Source organism: Lytechinus variegatus, chromosome 4 (assembly GCF_018143015.1).
Source record: "Lytechinus variegatus isolate NC3 chromosome 4, Lvar_3.0, whole genome shotgun sequence".
Lineage (NCBI taxonomy): Eukaryota > Metazoa > Echinodermata > Echinoidea > Temnopleuroida > Toxopneustidae > Lytechinus > Lytechinus variegatus.
The window spans coordinates 15904199-15927412 of record NC_054743.1 but is presented as its reverse complement, the minus strand read 5'-3'; the positions used below and the strand labels follow the sequence as shown (position 1 = coordinate 15927412).

General features: G+C 35.0%; 2 protein-coding genes across 2 annotated transcripts; one reads left to right on the top strand and one right to left on the bottom strand.

Moving 5' to 3' along the window:
- The first annotated feature begins 2687 nt into the window (after positions 1 to 2687).
- LOC121413497 lies at positions 2688 to 9799 on the top strand. The gene is made up of 7 exons (XM_041606322.1): positions 2688 to 2788; positions 4697 to 4824; positions 6223 to 6287; positions 6574 to 6611; positions 7375 to 7454; positions 7858 to 7920; positions 9538 to 9799. Exons 1-7 carry the CDS (start codon positions 2719 to 2721, stop codon positions 9640 to 9642), a joined length of 549 nt encoding a protein of 182 aa, XP_041462256.1. The 5' UTR covers positions 2688 to 2718; the 3' UTR covers positions 9643 to 9799.
- A 5705-nt stretch (positions 9800 to 15504) lies between these two features.
- Positions 15505 to 22999, bottom strand: LOC121413496 (glutathione S-transferase alpha-4-like). Its single transcript, XM_041606321.1, has 6 exons — positions 22909 to 22999; positions 22071 to 22122; positions 17755 to 17887; positions 17168 to 17324; positions 16616 to 16753; positions 15505 to 15879 (listed from the first exon to the last, which is right to left on the bottom strand). Exons 1-6 carry the CDS (start codon positions 22996 to 22998, stop codon positions 15751 to 15753), a joined length of 699 nt encoding a protein of 232 aa, XP_041462255.1. The 5' UTR covers position 22999; the 3' UTR covers positions 15505 to 15750.
- Between the last annotated feature and the right edge of the window lie 215 nt (positions 23000 to 23214).

Here is a 23214-nt window from a genome sequence, read left to right as displayed (position 1 = left end):
AAGAGGTGGGACGGGCGGGTCATCTTTAATAACTTGTTAATGGGGAAAGATTGAAGATATTTGTGATCCTAGAAATTAAGCCCTGCCACGAATCAGATGATGATGATGATACTGATGATGATGATGATACTGATACGATGATGATGATGTTTGTTTGACCAGTGATGAAATAACTTTAAGTAGGAACTATAATGTCCTTTGGGCCATCGGTCGATGGGTCTTTAAATTTTCTTGTCTTTAATGTAATTTCTTGTATTCCTTGTGCCAGAAATAAAATAAACATTGGTATTAATATGGGGTGCAATATGTCACATTTGAGTTTAAGACCATTCTAGGACCATACTGTCAAAAATGTTAAACAATTTCCCATCATTTATATATAATTGTCTATAATAGGCCTATACAGTGAGTCCCAGAAAAAACGAAACCGAGATTTAGCGATGATTTATCATTACTTAATCATTAATAAAATAGACAATTTATTGACCTACCAATGTAAAGCTTAGAATCTCCTCTTTTATCTGATATTACTTAGATTATTCCTCAATCACGCATGAGTGAGCAAAAACAATTTGAAGAAAGGATACCAAAAATTTATTTGGCGGGGGGTATCTGAATTTCAAAAAGAAAACCACATGCCTAAAAAGTTCAATATCTGCTCTTTTATTTGATACCTTAATCGCAGAAAATGGTCAAGAAGTTAGAAAGTTATGCTCCTCCGGGCTCCCTCAAAACAATGCTTGTATTTCCATAATTTAATCAAATAAACATGTTTTCACCGATTTTCCACAGAAGCTATCGCACGGTTTACAAAAGACTCAATGCATGGTTGATCGTCAACAAAACGGAGTGTCGAGTGAGTTTAAACGCTAACCGGTAAAACCTCTTCATTTTCCCTGGGGGGGGGGCCACTTCCATTCACGAGTGGATACCATGCGCGACCATGGGGTCTCAAAAAGCACCCTAAACACGTAATTTCCATATTCTGAATATGCACCCCTTAACAAGTATTGGGGTGTGAAACCCTACCCTTAACAAGTATTGGAAACAAAATGATACTCTTGGCAAATATTCCCTAAAAATGAACCCCTAAACAAGTACAGGAATGTTTTATTGTTACGGGTCGTTCGGTCGTCGGCTTGACCTTATTTGGATTGGTATACGACCCCACCTTCTACACCTCGCGCAAATTGGACTCTAAACACGAAGTGTTGGGGCAAAAAGGACATCCTTTATAAAACATTTTAATTTGTTTTATCATCCCCGCAAATTAGACCCTAAACACGTAATTACCCTAGCGAAATAGATACCCTTTTTTTCATTATTTTTGTGTTTTTGACACCCTTATCACGTTACGTACGTAACGTGATAAGTGTTTTTTTGGTCGCGCATGGTATCCACTCCTCAATGTAAGTGCCCCCCCCCCCTGGGTTCATTTTATGAAATTATTGAAATTCAAGCCTTATTTGAAATAGCCAGAACTTCGTTATTTCTCGACCATTTTCTGTAATTGACGTATCAAATTAAAGGGCAGATATTGAACTTTTTAAAAATGAGGTTTAGTTTTGAAACTCAGATACAGCCCGCCAAGTGACTTTTTGGTATCCCCTCTTCAAATTGTTTTTGCTCACTCATGCGTGAATAAAAAAACAATCTAAGTAATATCAGATGAAAGAAGAGATTCTAAGCTTTACATTGGTAGGTCATTTGTCTATTTTATTAATGATTAAGGTATGATAAATCATCGCTAAATCTCGGTTTCGTTTTTTCTGGGACGCACTGTATATACCAATCTTAAACAAATACATAATTATAGCCGCTACCAAATCACAGTCTTCCACAGGGGCGGTGGAATATATTTTCGTTTTGGGGGCAAAGACCCAAAATAATTAAAGGTCAAGTCCACCTCAGAATTTTTTTTTTTAACAAGTGCACACCTAGTTAGCAATAATGCATATAGCATTTCCATTTATTTGAAAGCAGGATAAAAGAGCATTATAGATTAAATGCCATGCTCATGGGTGCCACGGCCAGGATCGAACCCTGGACTTTCCATGTATAGCCAGGCGCCTTAGACCACTCGGCCACGGCACCTTTAAAATATTTTTTTGTATTGAGTAGTTTTTATTGACAACTTCAATTCATATACAAAATGAAATATATATAACAAATAGAACTTTGAAACATAAATATTTTCATGAATGTTACAATAAAACACAATGTCAGACATCTTCCAGTAGATAATTATAAATAACATTGATGATAATTATATGCATCAAGAAGAAACTTATACAGAAAATTCCAACATATTGATTTTTTTCCAGTGTCAAATAAAAAACATAAGAGAAATCTTCCAAATACAAAAATAAATAAATAAATCATTAATAAAACCTAAACGAATTGAAGCCATCAGCATATATATTTTTAACCCATCACCTCGGCCTCTTCACCCAAATAAATTCAAACACAAACCTGGGACACAAACTCAGCCCTTGTCATTACCCCCCCCCCCCCCACACACACACACACACACACCATCCCTTAAACACCCCCATCCCCTATCCGGTACATGGTCTAATATTTAAGTTTTCCCATTTAGAGAAACAATAAAAAGAGCACTTTTGGACGGGCTGCGGACTGACTGCGTGGGCAGCATGCAGTACAGTGCAGTGCGCGCGATTGCTCCTGTTATTTATTGTGCGAAATTGCATATAAACAATGGCCACCGACAGGAAGGCATCCTCTCTCAACCGTGTTTGGGTCATCATACACCGCAATGATTTGTCATGTGAGTATTTTTGTCAACTCTCGATGTTTCATAGTGAGTTTGAATTTTGTTGATGAAGTTTGGAAGTGATTTTTGGTGAGATAAATGATGTAATACGAGCGTAATTACTGCCAGACGTCTGCAGTGTTGAGTAACATAATGTGGCCAGCCCCACGCGTTCGCTTTGATGTAGGTATGTTGCAAAAAAAAAATAGATCTCAGAAATAAGGTGTTTTCTTCATGGCATCATTTAGAGCTCATCAAGACCTTTAATTTAACACCTCATTTTTATCTCAATAGCTCCAGAAATAAGAAAGTTATTGCAGTTTTAAGGTCATATAAATCGCCTATTCAATTCTTATGTATTTCTTTGTTTTTTAAGCCAAAAGTTGTGATCTTAACTGGGACCAAGGACAGGTGCACTAATAATAGAAAACAGCAGTGCGCATGCATTTGCATATGGAAGTGCCCCAAAACACTCCCCTAAGCAACAGACGCCGCCGAAACAGGGACTTAAAAAACATCTTTAGCGTCAGTAGATTTCATTCAAATTTCACCACAATAGTACATTTTAGAGTGGTATGATACCTGTAAATGTGAATAGCAAGAGGTTGAAAGCAAGGCCAAAGTTTCAGTAGCACACAGAGTCGCAAGATTACCAAGTGAGAATTTTTTCAAGTATATATAGCTGCCATAAACATTCAACTACGTAAAAACAATGATGCAATGGGGAATAACTTTTCCTTGGACATACAAAAACAATACAAAGCAATGCCTCCACAGTCGCCCTGCAATTCTAGCCAGCACACTCAATGCCTCATTCAGAATGCACCTAGAGGGCGCTTTTGCAACATACCTATTTGATGTTGGCTGATGTCATCGCATATTACAAATTATATTTATGAAAGCTTAGTCATGTTCACTCATTCAATGAACAAGGTTATAATATAACCTTGTTCTCAGTTATATCTCCATGTGTGGCAAAATAAGGGTGGCAATGTTTGGCTTATTTTCTCTTTTTCTTTGGGGCAAATGCTTGATTTTTTTACACTGACAGTTTTCATTACACCTATTATTTATACAACTTGACTCTTATTTAAATTTGATACTTTAAATCATTTTTTTCTTAATTAAAAATAGAGATCAAAAAATGAAAATTTTCTTGCTATATTACTTTCCACCAATAGTGGGCGTACACAAAATATGCCCAAAAGTCAAGTTTTTGAGCGCTCTGGTGAATACAAAAATTATTCCCAAGTTACTAATGAAAAATAAATTGAAACTGTATGAAAATTAGTAATTTTGTAATTTTGGTCACAAAAGTGATATTTTAATGATTTTTTGAAGTGTGTGCTCTGTACAACATTGGCATACCATAGTCCTACCTGTAGATTCACCACAGGCAGGATGGTAGCAGTGAACAAGTGGTCATGTTGCTTAATTATGACAGTGAAATGCAATGTATTCTAGATATTTTGTGACTGTAATTTGAACTTGGCAGGGGTGGGGAAAATAATGGAGAGCAGATAATAAAATAGGTTCTGAGATCTGATAAAGGGGAAGGGCTAGTAAAAAAAAAAGCAAAAGTAAACCCACAGTTGCACTAAAAATCGCAGACAAATTCCTCTGATGCTTTATGGAAGGCATGTTATTGACTCTATGGTTAGAACTAAAGACATTAAAGGTCAAGTAATGAAGGAGAATTAATTATTAGACTGATTTTGCCTCTTTACACACATGGATGAGTCATGACCAAAATGTTCAGTTCTTATGGTTTAGGTTCAAGCTGTGTTTCACTTTCAGTTTCCTCATTTTACTGACATGCAATTCTGCTGAAATGCCGATTTTCAGCTTGAGCCAAGTCAAGTTACTACATGTAGTACCTTCAATGTTTCTTTTTCATGACTTTTAAACTTTTTTTGTAAATAGCTGAGATAGAAGACAAATCAAAATCTGTTCCACGGTGTGTGATTCTACCTCAAGAGAGCCCCACCCCAGAGATTCAAGATATCTTCAGGGTTAGTCTTGCATTACAAGATGAAAACTTGGTTATGAAGGTAAGAAAGGTCCATCAGGGCCTGGCTTCAAATTACTAATCTCTTGCAAATTAAGTTGCAAATCTGTCAGTCCACATGTCTCCGAAATACGGAAATCATGATGAAATTTTTTCTTTGAAGGTAATGATAGAAAGTTCAACAGGTTTCAGATTTTTAAAGAGAAATGCCAGTAGTTGCAGTAAACACTGATTTCATGAGAAAGTCTGTAAAACCAGGCTTGATTGTCAGTATATCATCAAGGATCTAGATCTGGTACAGTCACATAAACTGAACTTTGTGAAATCTTGAAATCTACACTGAAATATATTCACACTGAAGATCACCAACACAGATAAGCGCACGTGGGACAGTGTATTATTACTGCTTTGAATGTCGTGCCCGACGCTTGACCTAAATCCTGCGCTTACTAGTATTTGCTAATTTCTCAGCAATTTTTTTCTAGAATCCTTTGGCACATATTTTTTTATTTATACAAACAGACACTTTGGTGGTCATTTCATTGGATTCTGTACGAACTCATTTTGATATCGTTACCAGAACTGGCATTTACCTTTAAAGTGAATTTTTTTCAAAATTTTTCAAGTTTAATTCATGTATTTGTTGTGTGTCTCTACAATGTGAAGTGCATCCTGGGGTTGCATTAAGATGTGATGGTTAGACAATCTCTCAAAATGTATTTATTTTAGAGGTAAAAAAATATTGAGACTTAGAAAAATGGATGCAGATTTCATAAGTGATTACATTTTTATGTGTAATAGTACATGTATGAAGCAAGTTATTGGGATTTACTTGGAAGCCTCTGCTCTGAGAGAAATTTATATCTTTAAGTGGTGTAGATCTCTCTCAGTATATTGATTTCTATTAATGGTTGAGAGCCATTCCAGTCTTTAATTGTAATTTTATTTAAATAACCAATTTTCAACAATCTTTTACATCCTAGTGCTTCGATCAATCATCTACATTATTTATAATAATTTGATTGTTTTTTCTTTACAGATTTGTAGCAATTTTGGTTCATTAACGTTAATCTCAATGAATAGATTTGGATTAATTATTGAACATTAGAGCATATAAGGCCCAGTGGATTAGTCTCCGGACTCTGAAACAGAGGGTCGTGGGTTCGAATCCCAACCATGGCGTAATTTCCTTCAGTAAGAAATTGATCCACAATGTGCTGCACTCAACCACGGTGAGGTAAATGGGTACCTGGCAGGAATATATTCCTTGAAATGCAGCGCGCGTAACAGCTGCACTGCTAAAGCCAGGGTAATTATGCTGCATATACTGTAGAGTGCTTAGAGACTTCTGACAAAGTAAGTTTTAAGTGCTATATAAGCAAGTATAATTATAATCAGTTTAATGGTTTTTTATAACAAGGCGAATTCTGTTTATTTACAGCTGCGTAACAACCGTGGTTCTCTCATTCCAATCAATGGATTCATCACACCAAATTCAAAGTTTCAGTAAGTATTTTACTTTTCATGTTTGTAAAGCTATATGCACCATAAGAATACTTTGGGTTTACATCAGATTATTGAAATTGCAGTACACATACCATGTGAAAATCAACATTATTTACATGTTATCAAACATGATCTCTAGCTGGACAGTAATGCACTGTGCTAATCAATTATATTTACCGGTAATTCTTTTTGTTAACAGTTTTTGAATATTTTTTATTTATCTAGAATGTGTGATGGCACTATATTTCTTTCCAACATTTTCTATTTCTAACAATTTCTCCAACAGACCATATGTCCTTGAAGTTACAAGACGTTACCAGAATGGTATGTATTAATCTGATCTGATATATCTCTTTTTTTATCATAAGTTAAATCTATAATTCATATCATTAGTAAATCTATTATTCATTTGAACTGGTAGTGTGGTACGGTATATATCTGTGTACTTTGCTATTTTAGCCTATTAATACCCCGGTCACATTTGCTCTACGGAGACCGTAGGCGAGTTGAAAACAGCCGTTTTAACATTGTTTGTACCAGCTACATATCGGTGGAATGATATGAAATTAATCAAACGTCTGTTTTCGACTCACCGTACGGCTGCTGTAGAGCAAATTTGACCAAGGTATAAGCCTATTTTCATTTCAAACTCAAACTGGATTGTCTACATGTATGTCATCATAGCAGAACTTTAAATTATTCTATATTAATATAGAATAATTTGCAGTATCAATATTATTGTATCATGTCCATGATGAGTAATACAAACTTCTTCCATCACATTACTTTTGCTGACAGTAAATTGGAAATTTTATGTGAAAGGAATTCAAAAATTTAATTGGAAGTAATTATTGAGAAAAATGAATATACATTTTAAAAGCCTAATTCTCCTCTAATGAGTTGTAAATATGCATGGAATTTGATTCACAACTCTGTGTGTAAGTAATGTATGTAACAGTGAAAACATGAATGTGTGTCAGTCTGAGCCTTCAATGAGTGAATGCCTAATAAATAGTAAATTTTGAAAAATCAAAATCAGTGAACGCATCAATATGAAATCAAATTTCTGTATTGTTTCCCCAAACAGTAAAGCCCATGAAGCGATCAGTGAAGATAAATGGTTACAATGATATTATCAAGCAAAGGCTGCAGCAGATTGTTAAGAGAGTGAGTATCAAGTCCAAGAGCATTCCATTACTTTAGTTTCATTGCTTTTCTTTTGATAGAGCTTTAACCTTTTTTTTAAGAGTATTTTTCATTAATTGGCCCCAATATGGGTTTTTTTTTTCAAGAGTACCATATATTCAGCAAGTATACAGTGCAGCAATTGATGTTATTAACGATTCACTGTTTAATCTGCATTGTCTAGGTGTTCAACTGCACCCCTTACGTAGCCACGCTTTTCAAGTTGAACAACAGTGGCAGTCAGCAACCTTTGAGCATGGTTTACACTCGAATTTACACTCGAGTCCAGAACAACTGTGACCAAGCCAGAACAATAGTTATGCTCAAAGATTGCTGACTGGGTCTGTACCATCAACTAAATGTATCAATATATTTCTTTTTACAGATTGACAAGTTAGAGCAAGCTGTCCCTGAAATGAAAACCAAAAGGGAAGCCACCATTGCAAAGGTAATCCAGACTTTTCTATTACCTCATTAAAGGGGAAGTTCACCCTGACAAAAAGTTTATTGTAAAAATAGCAGAAAAAATAATAAAAAATATTGCCGAAGGTTTGAGAAAAATTCATCAAATAACTAAAAAGTTATTAGAATTTCAATTATTTGATTTGTGACGTCATATGCGAGCAGCATTCCTACATAGCGAATGGTAAAAAATCAATGAAATGTCATTTTCTCAGAAAATTGAAAATGGTTTTCACTGTAACTTTTGTATGTCAATAGACAAATTATTTCACACCCGATCATGAAAAGAAAACAAAATTAAGTTATCAGGAACCATACAAAATTTGAAATTCATACATTATAACACATGGGGCAGCTGCTCGTTTATGACGTCACAAATCCTAAATTTGGAACTCTAATAACTTTCTTACCCCTTAGCGGATTTTCCTCAAACCTTCACCAATATTTTTTACTATTTTTTCTGCTATTTTTACAACAAAGTTTTCTTCAGGGTGAACTACCCCTTTAAAGGAAACCAAAACCTAAGAAGAGAAGTAATCTTATTGGAAAGAGTAATATGAGAGGAACAATTTTAAAAAAGTTCCATCAAAATCGGTTATGAAATAAGCAAGTTATGGGAGTTTGAAAACTCTTGTTGTACTTTCTATGGGCATCCTCAAATTGGCAAACATGCTTCAAAATGGCTGATTTTGTGGACAACTCTCCATTTGTTTTGTACACAAATTTTCAGATTTTCCTCATTATCTTTCAAATTGCATCTTGCTTCTTTCTGAGCACAACATATGTCATGGGAAAATAAAATCCACACCATATATGTCAAGGTCAGGAGGAGATATTGTGAAATATGTAAAATAAAGGGGAAAATCTGAAAATATGTACAAAACAAATGGAGAGTTGTCCACAAAATCAGCCATTTTGAAGCTTGTTTGCCAATTTGAGGATCCACATAGTAAGTATAACAATACTTTTTTAATCGTCCATAACTTGCTTATTTCATAACCGATTTTGATGAAACTTTTTGTAAATTGTTCCTCTCATTTTACTCTTTCTAATAAGATTGCTTCTCTTCTTGGGTTTTGGGTCCTTTCTCACAGCCTTTAATAAATCTCAAATGAAAAACAAAATGTAGTCTGTTTAATTTGATAAAGATTTGGAATCTAATTTCATTTCCAAGTTCAATCTTTGAATATCTAGACTAGGTGTCAAGAATCCCTTGAATTCCAATCCCATCTAATCTGGTAACAGCTATAATCTTGTGTATTATGTAAATATATGACCAAGGAAGATTCAATCCAATGTGCTTTTAGTTAGTGACCACCTGTCGTTTAAAAGACAAATGGTGTATTTCCCATGAATAGTTCCCCCCTCCCCTCAACCATTAGGGAACCTTCCATGCCTTGACAATGTGCTCTTTTTTGTGTCGTCCAAGCCATATTTTTAATGTTATAATAATGTATGTTATGATTGTTGTGTTTATATTTTGTTGTTGTTGATTAAATTAAAATAAATTGAAATTAATGGACAGTATTTAATATACAGGTGTACCCTATCTGGTTCAAAATCAACGAATGACTTTTAATTTCATTTGTATTTTAATATGTAGGGTATGACTGATTTGAATGTAAAGATGACATTCCTCAACACACGGATGCATGAAGCAGAGTCCACTAAATGGCAAGGCATGTTTAAAAAACATCCCCTTTGGTAGGATACGATTCGGTTTATTCTTGTTACGTTCTGCTGTTTATTCAAATCCTCCCTATTGAAAATATGAATTTCTATTGAAAATAGAGGGGGATAATTCATCCTGGTTGGTGTTTCATAAAACTGTTCGTAAGATAAGAACGACTCGAAGAACGACTGGTGATCCTTTCTTTTTGTAAATGGTATACACCACAGGCGATGGTTTAGCGCGTAAGAAAGGATCACCAGTCGTTCTTAAAGTCACTCTTAACTTACGAACAGCTTTATGACGGCCATTTCATAAAGCTGTTCGTAAGTTAAGAGTGACTTTAAGGGGGCCGTTTCATAAAGTTGTTCGTAAGTTAAGAGTGACTTTAAGAACGACTGGTGATTCTTTCTTACGCGCTAAACTGGTTGGTGTTTCATAAAACTGTTTGGAAGTTCAGAGCAACTTTAAGAATGACTGGTGATCCTTTCTTGTGGTAAATGACATTGACCATTACATGTTCATTGCTGATTATTTAGAGTGTAAGAAAGGCTCACCAGTCATTCTTAAAGTCACTCTTAACTTACGAACAGCTTTATGAAACGGCTCCTGGCACATGCGAGGATGAGTGATTCAACATCTCTTCCAACTGTGTGGTTGAAAGCAATGAACTAATGTGACTAAAATAGTTCAGATGACCACAGTAGGAAATCTAGGGGCAGCTACATATATCATATAGCACAAGGAATGGTCACCAGTCCTGCGTAAAGTCATTCGTAACTTACGAACAGCTTCATGAAACGGGCCCCTGGCCCCACTTTCAGCAAGGCATAAAAAGGGGATAATTGGGGTGAATTATTACTACAGTGCTGCAATGAGCAAACAAAGAAGTTACATCCCCTGAAATTGGAAGGGGGTATGATTTCAATACTTTACCCTGCGGTTAAATATTAAAAAGGGTTTGCTTTTAGTGCTTACCCAGTGCAAAAAGTTTTACGAGATAAGCCACTGGGACTGGTTACACATTCTCATTTTATCATTCAATTCTCTATATTTCCTTGTTAATAAGAACACATTTGGAATTATTTCACATAATCACAGTATTCAAAAGCATTCCTTTGATAGGATAATTAATAACACAGATGAAAACAATCTTCATAAGATAATTGTATTATACTACCATGATCTCATTTTTAATTTGACATGTACAATCGTAGTTATGTAGTGTATTCTACGATTATTTCCTTTTCATGCAGTGAATAATATATGCTACTCAAACTCAACATTCGGCTCTTTTTATTACCTTGACATAAAATTTTATTTAAAAAGTACTACAACTATACTTGGGATGCTAAATATAAATGTTGAGATTGCTAGTGAATGCATACAAAATATGCAAATGTAATTAGGGGCAGCCATACAGTGTGTTTATACATGTATTTAATAGAAGTAAAGATAGTTAAGAAGCCATACAAGGTGCATACTTCGACCCCGTACCCAAAGTTTGATTGCTAATTGCAATGGCCAACCAAGATCATATTTGCAATGGCATACACATTTTGTTAAAAAAAACTGACCTGGGTTCATGAATAGTTCTTTCATATTTGCAATCCATCACAAACCCGGTAGGAAGAAATTCCTGGAATGTTTGATTGCTAAATAAGAGTAGCCATGCTCAAGTCGGGGTAATAGTATGCAGTCATGTGTATCAATTTTAAAATGAAATATTTCTTTGAGGAAATCCTTATCTCATCCAGTATATTGATGAAGCGCATGTGAAGAAACATGACAGGATTGATACTGTCCATCTTACAAGGCAGACATTTTTCCTTTTTTGGTTTTTACAGATAAATTATTTTTACTAAAATTTGTGCATGACTCATGTATATGACTGTCCATGTGAATGATTGTAACAGGAATTATGAATTGTAGGAATATTTTTTTTAAGTAGTTGTATTTTATGGTGTGTTTTTGACAATCCACAAGGGGAAATTGGCATTGCAGAGCTGCCAAGTAGTACTGATTTTCCGTATTTAGTACTGAAAATAGAGAAGAATACTGATGGTTTTACGCAAAATACTGATTTCTTAAGTTTCAGTTTGTGTGGTTTCCTATGGTATTCCTGTGAAAATACTAATTTCCTCACCAAAATACTGATTTTCAGCCTTGAAAATAATGAAATGTTCTTGTTCAGGTTGACAGCTCTGGCATCGATATAATATGGAGAAAATCATTAAACTCATCTTAAAATCATATTCTATTGTTTCAGTTGGGTTTTTAACGATTATGCTGTGACATGTAATCAGAAATAGAAATGTTAAACTTATATTTACTTGGAGAAAGTAAGTACTAGATCATTTTGCTGCTGGATCAGTATTAATAGATTACTAGATTGCAATTTTGTAGGTAACTTTATTACATCAATGTACAACTCATTATTTATGATCCCATTAACAGATTATATTATGGATTTAACTGTGTAATCAGTCTTTGTTTCTTCAGATCAGTCTGTTCAGAAAAAAATTATATAAATTTTTGTTATGAATGCTTATAGTTCTACTTGAGTTATCAATGGACCAACTGTTCATATTCTTTTAATCAATTGTTAACATTGAAAAATTCTTATTTTTAAAATCATAATTTATTCAAATTTATTATTGCTAGACACATTTATTTAAAAAGAAACAGAATAGTATGATCATGAATTTCAAAAATTACTTGTTAGATTATTGTGGTGATTGTATTCTATGTGTTTTACAAGAAACAGTTTTTGTACTACCACATCTTTATATGTGTAGCATGTTTAAAGTGTCATTGAGTATTACATAGTCACTATCTTGCCAGGTTAGAGTTTATCAGGGTAATAGGCTATCATCAAGAAGAATTATGGTGTATCATGGATGAGTATACTTCAGTTTTGTTTCTACATGTACCTTGGCTGGAATTCAATTCAGCATCTCTTTTTTTCAAAGTACTTGGATGAATTAAACAATCCTTTTGTCAAAAAATAAACTTCATTATGACCACAATTCTGAAGAAGAGCTATTTTTTTCATATTTTTTCTGTTTCCATTCAGAAATGTTGGTAAAGCCAAATGACAACATGTCTTTATTTCTTGATTCATGACAGACCTATAAAGAAAACATATAGCACATTACATAATCTGCATTATCCATGGTCATGTGACATGAAGCACCATACCAGTTCCTCGTCACAGTTTTTCTCACGTCATATGATCATGAATTATCTTGGACCTCAATTATCACTATTTCAATTCACTTTCAGAACGGTGCACAAAATAGGCTAATGCACAGCTTTGGAGAACACATGAGTTGTATTATGTTGGCAGATTTGTTCAGTTTGTAGTGTAGTTTTGCTTGTACATGCAATATTGTGGGTTGTGTATTTTTATATTCAGCTTGTTCATGCATTGTAAGTCCAAAGATTGTTAATCAGGTGAATAGAGTGTTGTCTATCAGTTTATTTTTGTTTTCCTGAATTATATTATTTGTTCCCTTTGTTCAACTTCTTTTTTTTGTCATGCCTTGACTATATGCCCCATTTCAAGATATACCATACGATGATCACACAGAAATAGATGCTTATTTTGCTGTAGTCATCATTTCATGAACTACATCAGGATGAAATCATAGGAATAATTAATTTGTTGGGGGATGTTTGAATCCCACCTGGGGAGTGTTTCATCAACATTTCTGTCCGACATGTCAGATCTGACATCTTTCCTTGATTTTGATCGGCTGATAAGCAATGTTACTATGGTAAATGTCAGATAAAACGTCTGACAAGTCCTTTCATGAAACGCTCCCCAGGTCTCCGCAACACAAATGAAATGACCAATCAAGATCATCCTTTCATGCGTAATTTGCTCCGTAGACTGACTAGGAACCTATCATAATTGTTCTTTCAAATAAACGATTAATTTATAATCTTTGTGTTTTGGAGCCCAGGTCTACCTGTGATATTTTTTTATTCACAGGCTGATTTCAAATCTATTGCTGTGGTATTTTTTGAGAAAAATGAATATCTAATTTCTTACATCTGTATGTCATAAAAAATTGCATTCAGTGATGATAGTGAAATCCTTGGTTTTGACTGTCACTACAGTATACGGTTAGTGATGGCAAGCTCCTTGAAATCATGTTTATCATGAAGAATATTGAAGTGATTTTCAAAAACAACTGTTATAAGCTACTGTCGATTTTTGATCTGATTGGCTGAGGTATATTGTGGATTAGTGGGCTTTTAACCGAATGTCCTGTGTTCAAATCCCAGCACAGCAATAATGGCCTTCGACGCTAGCGTCATATGTCTATGTTTGCCACTCTCCACCCAGGTGTAAATGAATACATTTACCAGAACATATGTGGTAGTACTTTGGCAGCTTGTATCACGGATATGGCATGGATAACAATGTCTAAGTGTAATGTCAAACGGCATCCAAACATAGCAGATACAAGCACTCTACAGTTGTCCATTCTTATTGTTATCAAAGTATTGTCATCAAAGGCCTTGTCCCACTGGCCGACAGACACAAAATGTATTCATAACAGATACAGCGGTTAATTTATGGGTGGCTCCATCCATTTTCATCCGCTCCAGACAATGGGCATAATAAGCGAGCAATGACATCACATGGGATGAATACTCGATGGATATAGAGTGTATAAACAGGTATGCAAAGAGTACGCAACGGATACATAACGTTTTCCAACAGATTGCAAGATTTTTTTCCGTTATACATCCTCTCTGCATCTGTAAGGACTGTGGGACCAAGCCTTAAAGTCATAAACACGCAAAGTTTCATGAATCACTCACGAGAATACTTCTTTCTTGCAAAGAAGTCAAGAGTTATCATGGTTATACGTGTACGTGGTTACATGTACTTGCCCACTTTAGGAAGAGTAGATATAAATACAATTACATGATATGTTTGTTATACATTTATATATTTATTGTAGAAAATACTTGTTGTTCACGATGTGAATAAACATAGTTCTATGTTAGAACATGTGTTGTTTTAGAATAATTTGTGGTCTCTCAGTTTTGTGTTTACTTGGAGACTAAGGACAAGTCCACCCCAATAATAAGTTCATATGAATAAAAAGAGAAAAATTGAACAAACATAACACTAAAAATTTCATCAAAATCGGATGTGAAATAAGAAAGTTGTGACATTTTGAAGTTTCGCTTAATTTCACAAAACACTTATATGCACATCCTGGTCAGTGTGCAAATGAGGAGACTGATGACATCATTCACTCACTATTTCTTTTGTATTTTATTAAATGAAATATAATGTTTTCTATTTTTCTCCTCATTGTCAAGTGAAACAAAGATTATTCCTTTTTAAACATTTGGAGTTAGCATTGTTTTAATATATGGTTTTGTCAAGTTGGTCCTTGCTGTCAAATCCTTAAAAATGAAATATTGTATAATTCAAACAATAAAAGCAAAAGAAATAGTGAGTGAGGGACATCATCGAATGTCCCACTTGCATGTCACTTAGTTGTGCATGTAACTGTTTTGTGAAAAATAAGTAAAATTTTAAAATGTCAACTTTCTCATTTTACATCCGATTTTGATGAAATTTTCAGCATTATGCTAGATTGATTTTTCTCTATTTATTCAAATCAACATTTTTCTTGGGTGGACTTGACCTTTAAAATTGTGGAATTTTGAGGGAGTGTTTATCGAGTGGCTGAATACGAATATACATGTATTTGTATGATACATGTATATAATAATGCTGATTTGGGTGGTGGTGGTGGTAGTGGTGTTGATTTTTTTTAAACAAATTCACACCTAGTTTCCAATAATGCATATAGCATTTCCATTTATTTGAAAGCAGGATGAAAGAGCATTAAAGATTAAATACGTTGCTCACGGGCATCGCGGCCGGGGATCAAAACCCGGAAGATCAGGGAGAAGACAATAATGATAATGATGCCGCCTCACTAATACACTTGTTCATTATATAGATAATCATCAGTATCATACATGCTAGAACAATATACATGTACATGTAATTGCATGCAAATCTTATGACATTGTTTATCTCTCATCTATCAAGAATTTTTATATCTTTTAAGGGTCAATCAACTTCGGTGTACTTCAAACATTGGACTTTTAATTTCCTGTCAGGTTGAGTACTTCACAGCAATGTTGGGCATATTCTGGGTATGGCAGTGGATTTCGACGAGGGCTGGCCAGGTATTCCTTGATGCCAGGCTGCTGGGAGAAATGGTCAATAAAGGCCTACAAAATAAAGATAAAAATAAAAATCAGAGCGTTTTGATAAGAATGTAACACTTCCTAAAGCAGGGGATAAATTGTCTTAATACAGAAGTTTCAATATAAAAGAACAAAAACCGTAGTTAAAAGTTTCTTTTGAAGCATCTATTGTAAAATATTTAAAATTAATTGAACATATTAAGTGTACCGTAGCCTACATTTGATTTGAATTTTGAAGTGCACGTAATTTATAATTTGAAGTTATGTATTGGTATTTTTAATGTATATTTTAGTTACCAGGTAATGATCTTTAAGGAAACAAAGGGCCCTACTCGGGGGGAGGGGCTATTTCCCCTAGAGGGGGATAAACTTTCTTTTTTTTCTTGATTCAGTGATTTTCTTTGGGAGGCGTGTTGGCAAGACAATTATGGCATTATCAAGAAAAAAAGCTTGCAAGCAAAAGGACAGGAGGGTGTGAATCCGGATCCAGGAGCGGAGCCAACGGGTGTTTTGTTACATTTTAAAGTAAAATGATTGTGTCCTCTAGGGGTACCCCCACCAGCCACCGACCCATCTCTACCTCGATCAGTATATGGTTATCTGGGACCTGTTGCATACAACTTTTGACATAAAAAATCTGGCAAATAAGCAAAACTCTGGCAAACAAAATTATGCCACTGACACATTGAAAAACTATGGCCAAAAATTATCAGAGTTTTTCGTTCATGCAACAGGCACCAGACTTGAAGAGTGTACTCACCGAGCATCGAGGAAAGTTCTCAAGTTCTGGTTTAAGTTTTGGATCTTCATGAAGATAGCAAAGAGCATCAAAAAACGTGATATCAGCCATGGTCATCGAATCCCCAACTAGAAAACCAGATGTACTCTCATCTAAAAGCTATATGATTGGAGTAAGTGACGAAATCGATAGAATTTATACATCTATGAGGAAAAAAATCACCACTTCCGTTAAAACTCGTCTCATCTTGCTTTGCATCCAGTTTCAAGGGGGCGTCAAATTTAATGATTAAAAATAGATTAAATATGCCATGAATAAAAAAAAATTGTCTTTCAATTTTAGCAACATTGGCTCTGAAATCCTTCTCAAATATGCCTTGGCCGAAATTTCCTCCCTCCTACATACATGTCTCTCCTATTACGTGCAAGTTTCTATCCATATATCCAGCTATGAAAATCAACTCATAGGCCTACTTCCCAATAATGAAGCCCCTCATTGAATTCGCCTTTCTTCCTCTCCGATGTTCTCCCCTCCTCCTCCTCCTTGCATTCCTCTCATCCTTTTTCTAAGTACCTTTTCAAAGACTGGTAGATACCGTTCTCTGGACTCCTTGACACCCTTCTCACGTGCTTCATCAGCGGCTTCCTTTGATGTCATTAACTCGATAAACGTAGGTGACATCAGGTTTGGGAATACCATGTCTTTCGCCCCCATCGACAGCATGTCTACTCTATAGCACAAAATTCACACACAAAAAAACAACAGAGCATTGATTATAGGGAACCATGTTGTCTGAAAGTTAAAGACACATTCGATCTTCTTAACGAAAATTTATCAGTCATATAATAAACATTTCTTCCACAAATGATAATGAAATTGGATCTGCGGCGAAAGTTGTGCAACAAAAATAATTGTGCATGCACAACAAAAAACTATAACGTAACGTCTGGGTGTCAAAATGTATATTATTCCAAATCAGACTTTGATAGAAATTTCCGTCTTTTAATTATTTAATTGGTTTTTCATCCTAACTTTGGCGGTCCTAGTTAGTTAAATGTGATAATAATCTGTGCATTTAGCGGAGCTTAAGTCCCAAGATATAAAACATTTTTCTACTTCCTCTCTGAACGATGAAAATACAGAGTACAGTAATACCTAACCTGGTTTTGTCTTCGTTTGTTTTTCCCTCAAAGTTTCCCTCCCGACATGCATATCTGAGAATGGCCTCACCACCGATCAAGCACTGGCCATCTACCTCAAGCAGCGGAACCTGCTTGAACATCAACTTTCCATCTAAAAAGAATTAAAATAAGACCATAGTTCACTTGAATTTACTTTCATCTGTGGTAACTTGCCATTTTGTTAACTACCATACTTTCATATAATAAATGTTTCTGTGATAGTTAAATATGGATAAATAATCCTCAATTTAATCGCGGCTTCTGTGGAGTTCAAAAGATTAGGTTCCTACATAATACAAGGGATGAGAATATCTTTTTACATGATAAAATTGCAGCTCCAAAATGTTTCAGTGCATGGTTTCTATATAGTCCAGTCAATATAGGGTTTGACCCGCCACTAATTGCAACACAAGATATTCCACTGCAGTGCTTTCCAGGAAGGTCCCCTGAACAACATACTAAAAGTCCCAAAAAATCCAAGCATTGGAAATTTATGAAATTTGCATATTATGCAAATTAGCCATAAAAATTAAGAAAAATAAGGAAAATGGTCCAAAAATTACAAATTAAGTGTCCAAAACAATTATACTTGAGCAAAAATTCATGATAAATAACTTTAATCAATGTTTTTAATAAAAATGCAAACAAATCTACCTCATTTGCATAATATGCAAATAAGCATCCTTATATGGAAAATATTGTGATTTTTCTCTCATTGACTGCTTGAAAATTTCAATAATGTTGAAATTACTATGCTCCTATATATCACTAAGGACGTTGAATACATTTATATTAAGCTTTATGTCTGTAGTGTCATTTGCATATTATGCAAATAAGTATCCAACATGTAATAAATATTCAAGAAAACACGCTGGTGATACATTCCTCAAAAATTGCAAGTAGATTATCTATTGAAATTGGAATATGGCAATGCCTTACAGGAAGATAACACCATATTAATAGTCATTAAACAGACAAGCATAGGAAAATCACAAAATTTGCATTTTATGCAAATTAGCCATAATAATTTGCAAATGAGGAAAATAATCAAAAATTTGGAAATCAAGTGCGGAAAACAATATAAACTGAACGGAAGCTCATGGTAATCTTTACAAATTTAATAATTCTTCAAATAAAAAAATTGTAAGTAAATCTACATCATTTGCATATATAATTATGAGCATCCTTGTATGAAAAAAACCCCCAGAAATTTTGATTTTTCTCACACAAACAGTTAAACCCCCATTCAACAGAGAGCAAGACCTCTGAAAGACTGCTGTAAGACCATAAAACTTGCTTGATCTTTCAAGGGTCTTTCAACGAACTTTCAAAGATCTCCGATGTCTTTCACGATTCCTGATAGATCTTTCAATGGTCTTCATGTTCCTCGTGAGTCCCAAAACTTTTTGAAATGGTTCAAAACAGTCTTTTAGTGGTCTTACAGGAAAATTGTTTTTTGATGATTTTTCAGTGGTCTTTCAATGAACTTTCTATGATCTTTCGGCAGTCTCTCAAGATTTTTCGGAGATTACTGTAAGACTCATGAGAGATCATTGAAAGATCATCGAATGATAATTGAAAGACCAGGCAAAGTCTATGGAAAGAATTTTGAAAGATCACTTGATGCATAAACATCTCTGAAAGATCATTGAAAGATCTCTATAGGACAGGTGTCTTTCAGAGTTCTTTGCGTTTCTTGCTAGTATAGTCCACGCTAGCATGCTCCTTGATTGTCAAGTGATCAGCACAAGATGTCACACCCAGTACAAATAAAAGCTCGTTAGCTTCGAATATTTGGTCCTTGTAGCACACCACTTGTCTTGGTGGTGAATATGAGTACTTGCTTGAATCACGAGATCTCTGGGCATGGTTTATAAGAGTACCAATGAGTATTTGCCCATATACAAGCGACATGAAAGTCATTCATAAAGTCATTATAAAGGCTTAAAGTGTATATAGACATCTTTCCCAGATACAGGAATCATGATTAGACGTTCTTGCTGAATCCAGTTGCTGCTTCAGGATGAAGCATCCATTTTCTGTTCTTTCCTCTTTGATGAATCTCCTAAGGATGGCAACTATCTCCAAATATTGTAGCTATAGTTTCTAAGCAAATCGTATGCAAATAATATCAATTTCCTGATATCTATGGCAAATGGAAATTCCTCAGTGAGACAATGAACAACCTAGTAGACGTTAACAGATGAAGGACTAAGCCAGATTATTGCCTTTCCAACAAGAGGACACAACATAACGGAACACCCTTAACATCACCATCAAATACCATCCAACATTGATTAAACAGTGTGTACCCATTCCAGGATTTGTTTGCCACTCTGTGTTACTCATTGGTATACTGTGAGGGTATACAGAGGAATAAACCTTTCAGAAATTATGGTACGACTAAGGATGTTAGTCTGGAGGAATGCTGACATTCATAGTGTTATGCAGATGTACTTTGGATAATCATACAACTCCCTGTACTGAAATCCGACAAGTCGAGCATAGGAGATTGAATGTCAATCAAGAGGACTTTGACAAGAACCAAACCATTACCCATGTCTTCCTCCGACACAAGATGCCTCAATTAGACACTTGACATAAGTTGTGTTGGAAGAAAAGTTCTATAGGAAGGCTTGCGCATGTTGAGCTCCTAAAGCATCAGTTAGCTGAAGCTCAGATTTGCTACACTAGGACCATAGAATGGTTTGTAGACAAGCCTATAATACACAATTTGTTGACCGGATTGGCAATGATCCAGGCTGTAACAACTAGCATGTTGGAAGCCCTTAATATCATGCGCTATGACTACATTGGAAGACAACTGATTTTTAGTCTTAGTATTTACCACTGATCATGGTGATGATGACGCTGCTCTGCAAGTCCTGGAACCCTGTTCTGACCCAGACATGGCCAGAAAACATATTTTTTAGTCAAGCGGGTGTAGCCAAACTACTGAAGAAATTGTTAAAGAAAACAACCTGCATGAAGCTACTAGGCCAGATGGAATCTCTGCTACACTTCTTAATGAGACTACTCGTCAGATCTCACCTGCCATAAGTTTGCTTTTCTTGGCCTTCCTTCTGTCGTTCCCATCCATATAAGAAAGGGATGTCAGCTCTAACAAACTACTCACCAATTTCAAATACTGTGCTTTGTTCTTGCCAATCCCATCATCTTGTCAGAGAACAACATGACTTTAGGACGTGAAGAACACATTTCCAGTATTTTACCTTAAATACAAATTATATAAGGATAAATATACATGCTTAGTGATAGCAGCATATTGATTTTAACATCAGTCAATGTGAGAAAATCAAAATTTCTTGACATTTTCCATATATGGATACTTATTTGCATAATATGCAAATGAGGCAGATTGGCTAGCTTTTTAAAATAAAAACATTGTACTTATTTATTCATCATGAAATTTTGTTCAAATTACTTGCTTTTGACATTTAATTTATAATCTTTGGGTTATTTTCCTTATTTTCTATTTTTAATGGCTAATTTGCATAATATGCAAATTAATTTTCAGGCATTGTGATAAATTCTCATGCTTAGTGATAGTAGCAAAAATGTCTACATAAATGAAATGTTTTCAAGCAGTCTATATGAGAATAATCACAATATCTTGACATTTTTTCCATATAAGGATGCTTATTTGCATATTATGCAAATTAGGTAGATTCGCTGGCGCTTTTGAATAAAAACATTGAATACAGTTATTTATCATTACTTTTCGCTCAAATTAAATTGTTTTGAACACTTAATTTGTAATTTTTGGACTGTTTTCCTTATTTTTCTAACTTTTTATGGCTAATTTGCATAATATGCAAATTTCATAAATTTCCACTGCTTGGATTTTTTGGGACTTTTAGTATGTTGTTAAGGGGACCTTCCTGGAAAGCATTGCAGTGGAAAATCAAGTGTTGCAATTAGTGGCGGGTCACCCCCCTATTCTGGCTAGATTGACTGGACTAATAGCAATTACTAACGAAACGAAAGTCTTAATTTTAAATAATGAAACTGCATGTATCCAGAACTAACAAACCCTCGCGACTTTGTATCTTGGTGGGTATATTCGATGTATGTCATGTTTAAGAGCTAGGGGCCACTAAAGTAGGGTGGGGTCTACCCCCTCACCCACCTATAGTTTTATTCACACTTTTTTTCAATAAACACGTAAAAAAATACAATCTGATGGTTATTTTCTTTTCAGTGATCAGCTCCTCTCCCTCCTCCATTTTCCTTCGTTTTGGTATGTTTGTATTATCAAGCATTTTCTTGTCTACCTTGTTTTAACTGCAAAAACTGATCTCTCGATTCGAGGTAAACGTCTTCATACTGAAAACAAAACACATGCAGATCAAAAAGTGAAAACAATGATATGACATTCAAAGTGAGAGAATTTAAAAATTGCGTACAAACATCAAAATCGCGATGACTGCATCTTTAGTGTACTACTGGCAACTTTAAGCAATTTTATTTCCTATATATGTGGGGGAAATGGGAGCTGGTGCAATTTCTATCCTTTTTTAAAATTCAAAATGCTTCCATTGCGCACTCCACCACTAGTGTCAGATGACAGATTGATTTATTTATTGGCCTCTAGCCCTTTCGTCTGCCTCGATAATGAACGCACTCCCATAATAGTAACCACTCACTAAATCTTTTCTTTCTTTCTTTTTTTTTGTTGCTTTTTTTTGTTACACCTGCTAACTTGCAAAAAGTGTAACCCATACCGTTGTCTTCCAGATAATTTGTGATGGAGAGAGGTAAAAAATTTGATAAGCAAAAAAAAAGGGTTATGAACTAAAAGTTTAGCGGGGGACCGTCCCCCACCTCAAATTTAGGGGGGCCTGCCCCCCCCCCCCGCCTATGGGTATGATAGGTATCAGAGATAAGCTTTGGGGTTTCTATTTTTGATTATGGTAGATTATAGAAAAATCAGAAATTTAACCCCCCCCCCCCCCCCTCCTTGAAGATTGCAGTTTTGAGATTGAAGGGAAATGACTGACAAGTTTCATATCCATTCATAAATAAAACACCGACTTGGGGTGTCAAACAAATATAAATATCGCTTTGGTGATTGGTGTTTAACTTGAGTCCTAGTCCTGCCCCCATACTTACCTGGATTCCCGCTGCTGAGAGAGCCAGTCGAATGGGTTCAGCTAACCCCCGACCTGCGAAATATGTTAGACGTGGTTTGCCTTCTGCCATCTTGAATCATTCCCCTCTGGCCTTTGATCATTATACAGTGCGTATCAAAAAAAGTTTACACTTAGAAAAATTCCTGTAAAATTATGCATTTGCAATATCCTGAAGATTTTTTCCACATTTTAACATTGATATAGATCCATTTAAGCAAATGACGATATAACTGTTGAAAAATATTTCTGCTTGAGTGAGCACCACTTAATTTTGTAAGGTTAGTGA

What these genes read in the sequence shown, in the direction of transcription:
- LOC121413497 (XM_041606322.1), top strand. Translation starts at nt 2,719, where the DNA reads ATGGCCACCGACAGGAAGGCATCCTCTCTCAACCGTGTTTGGGTCATC. An exon ending in TACAAGACGTTACCAGAATG is followed by an intron (nt 6,612 to 7,374) that starts GTATGTATTAAT and finishes TTCCCCAAACAG; the next exon opens with TAAAGCCCATGAAGCGATCA. An exon ending in GGGAAGCCACCATTGCAAAG is followed by an intron (nt 7,921 to 9,537) that starts GTAATCCAGACT and finishes TTTAATATGTAG; the next exon opens with GGTATGACTGATTTGAATGT.
- LOC121413496 (XM_041606321.1), bottom strand. Translation starts at nt 22,998, where the DNA reads ATGGCAGAAGGCAAACCACGTCTAACATATTTCGCAGGTCGGGGGTTA. An exon ending in TCTCAGCAGCGGGAATCCAG is followed by an intron (nt 22,123 to 22,908) that starts GTAAGTATGGGG and finishes TTTTGTTTTCAG; the next exon opens with TATGAAGACGTTTACCTCGA. An exon ending in AGAACTTTCCTCGATGCTCG is followed by an intron (nt 15,880 to 16,615) that starts GTGAGTACACTC and finishes TTTATTTTGTAG; the next exon opens with GCCTTTATTGACCATTTCTC.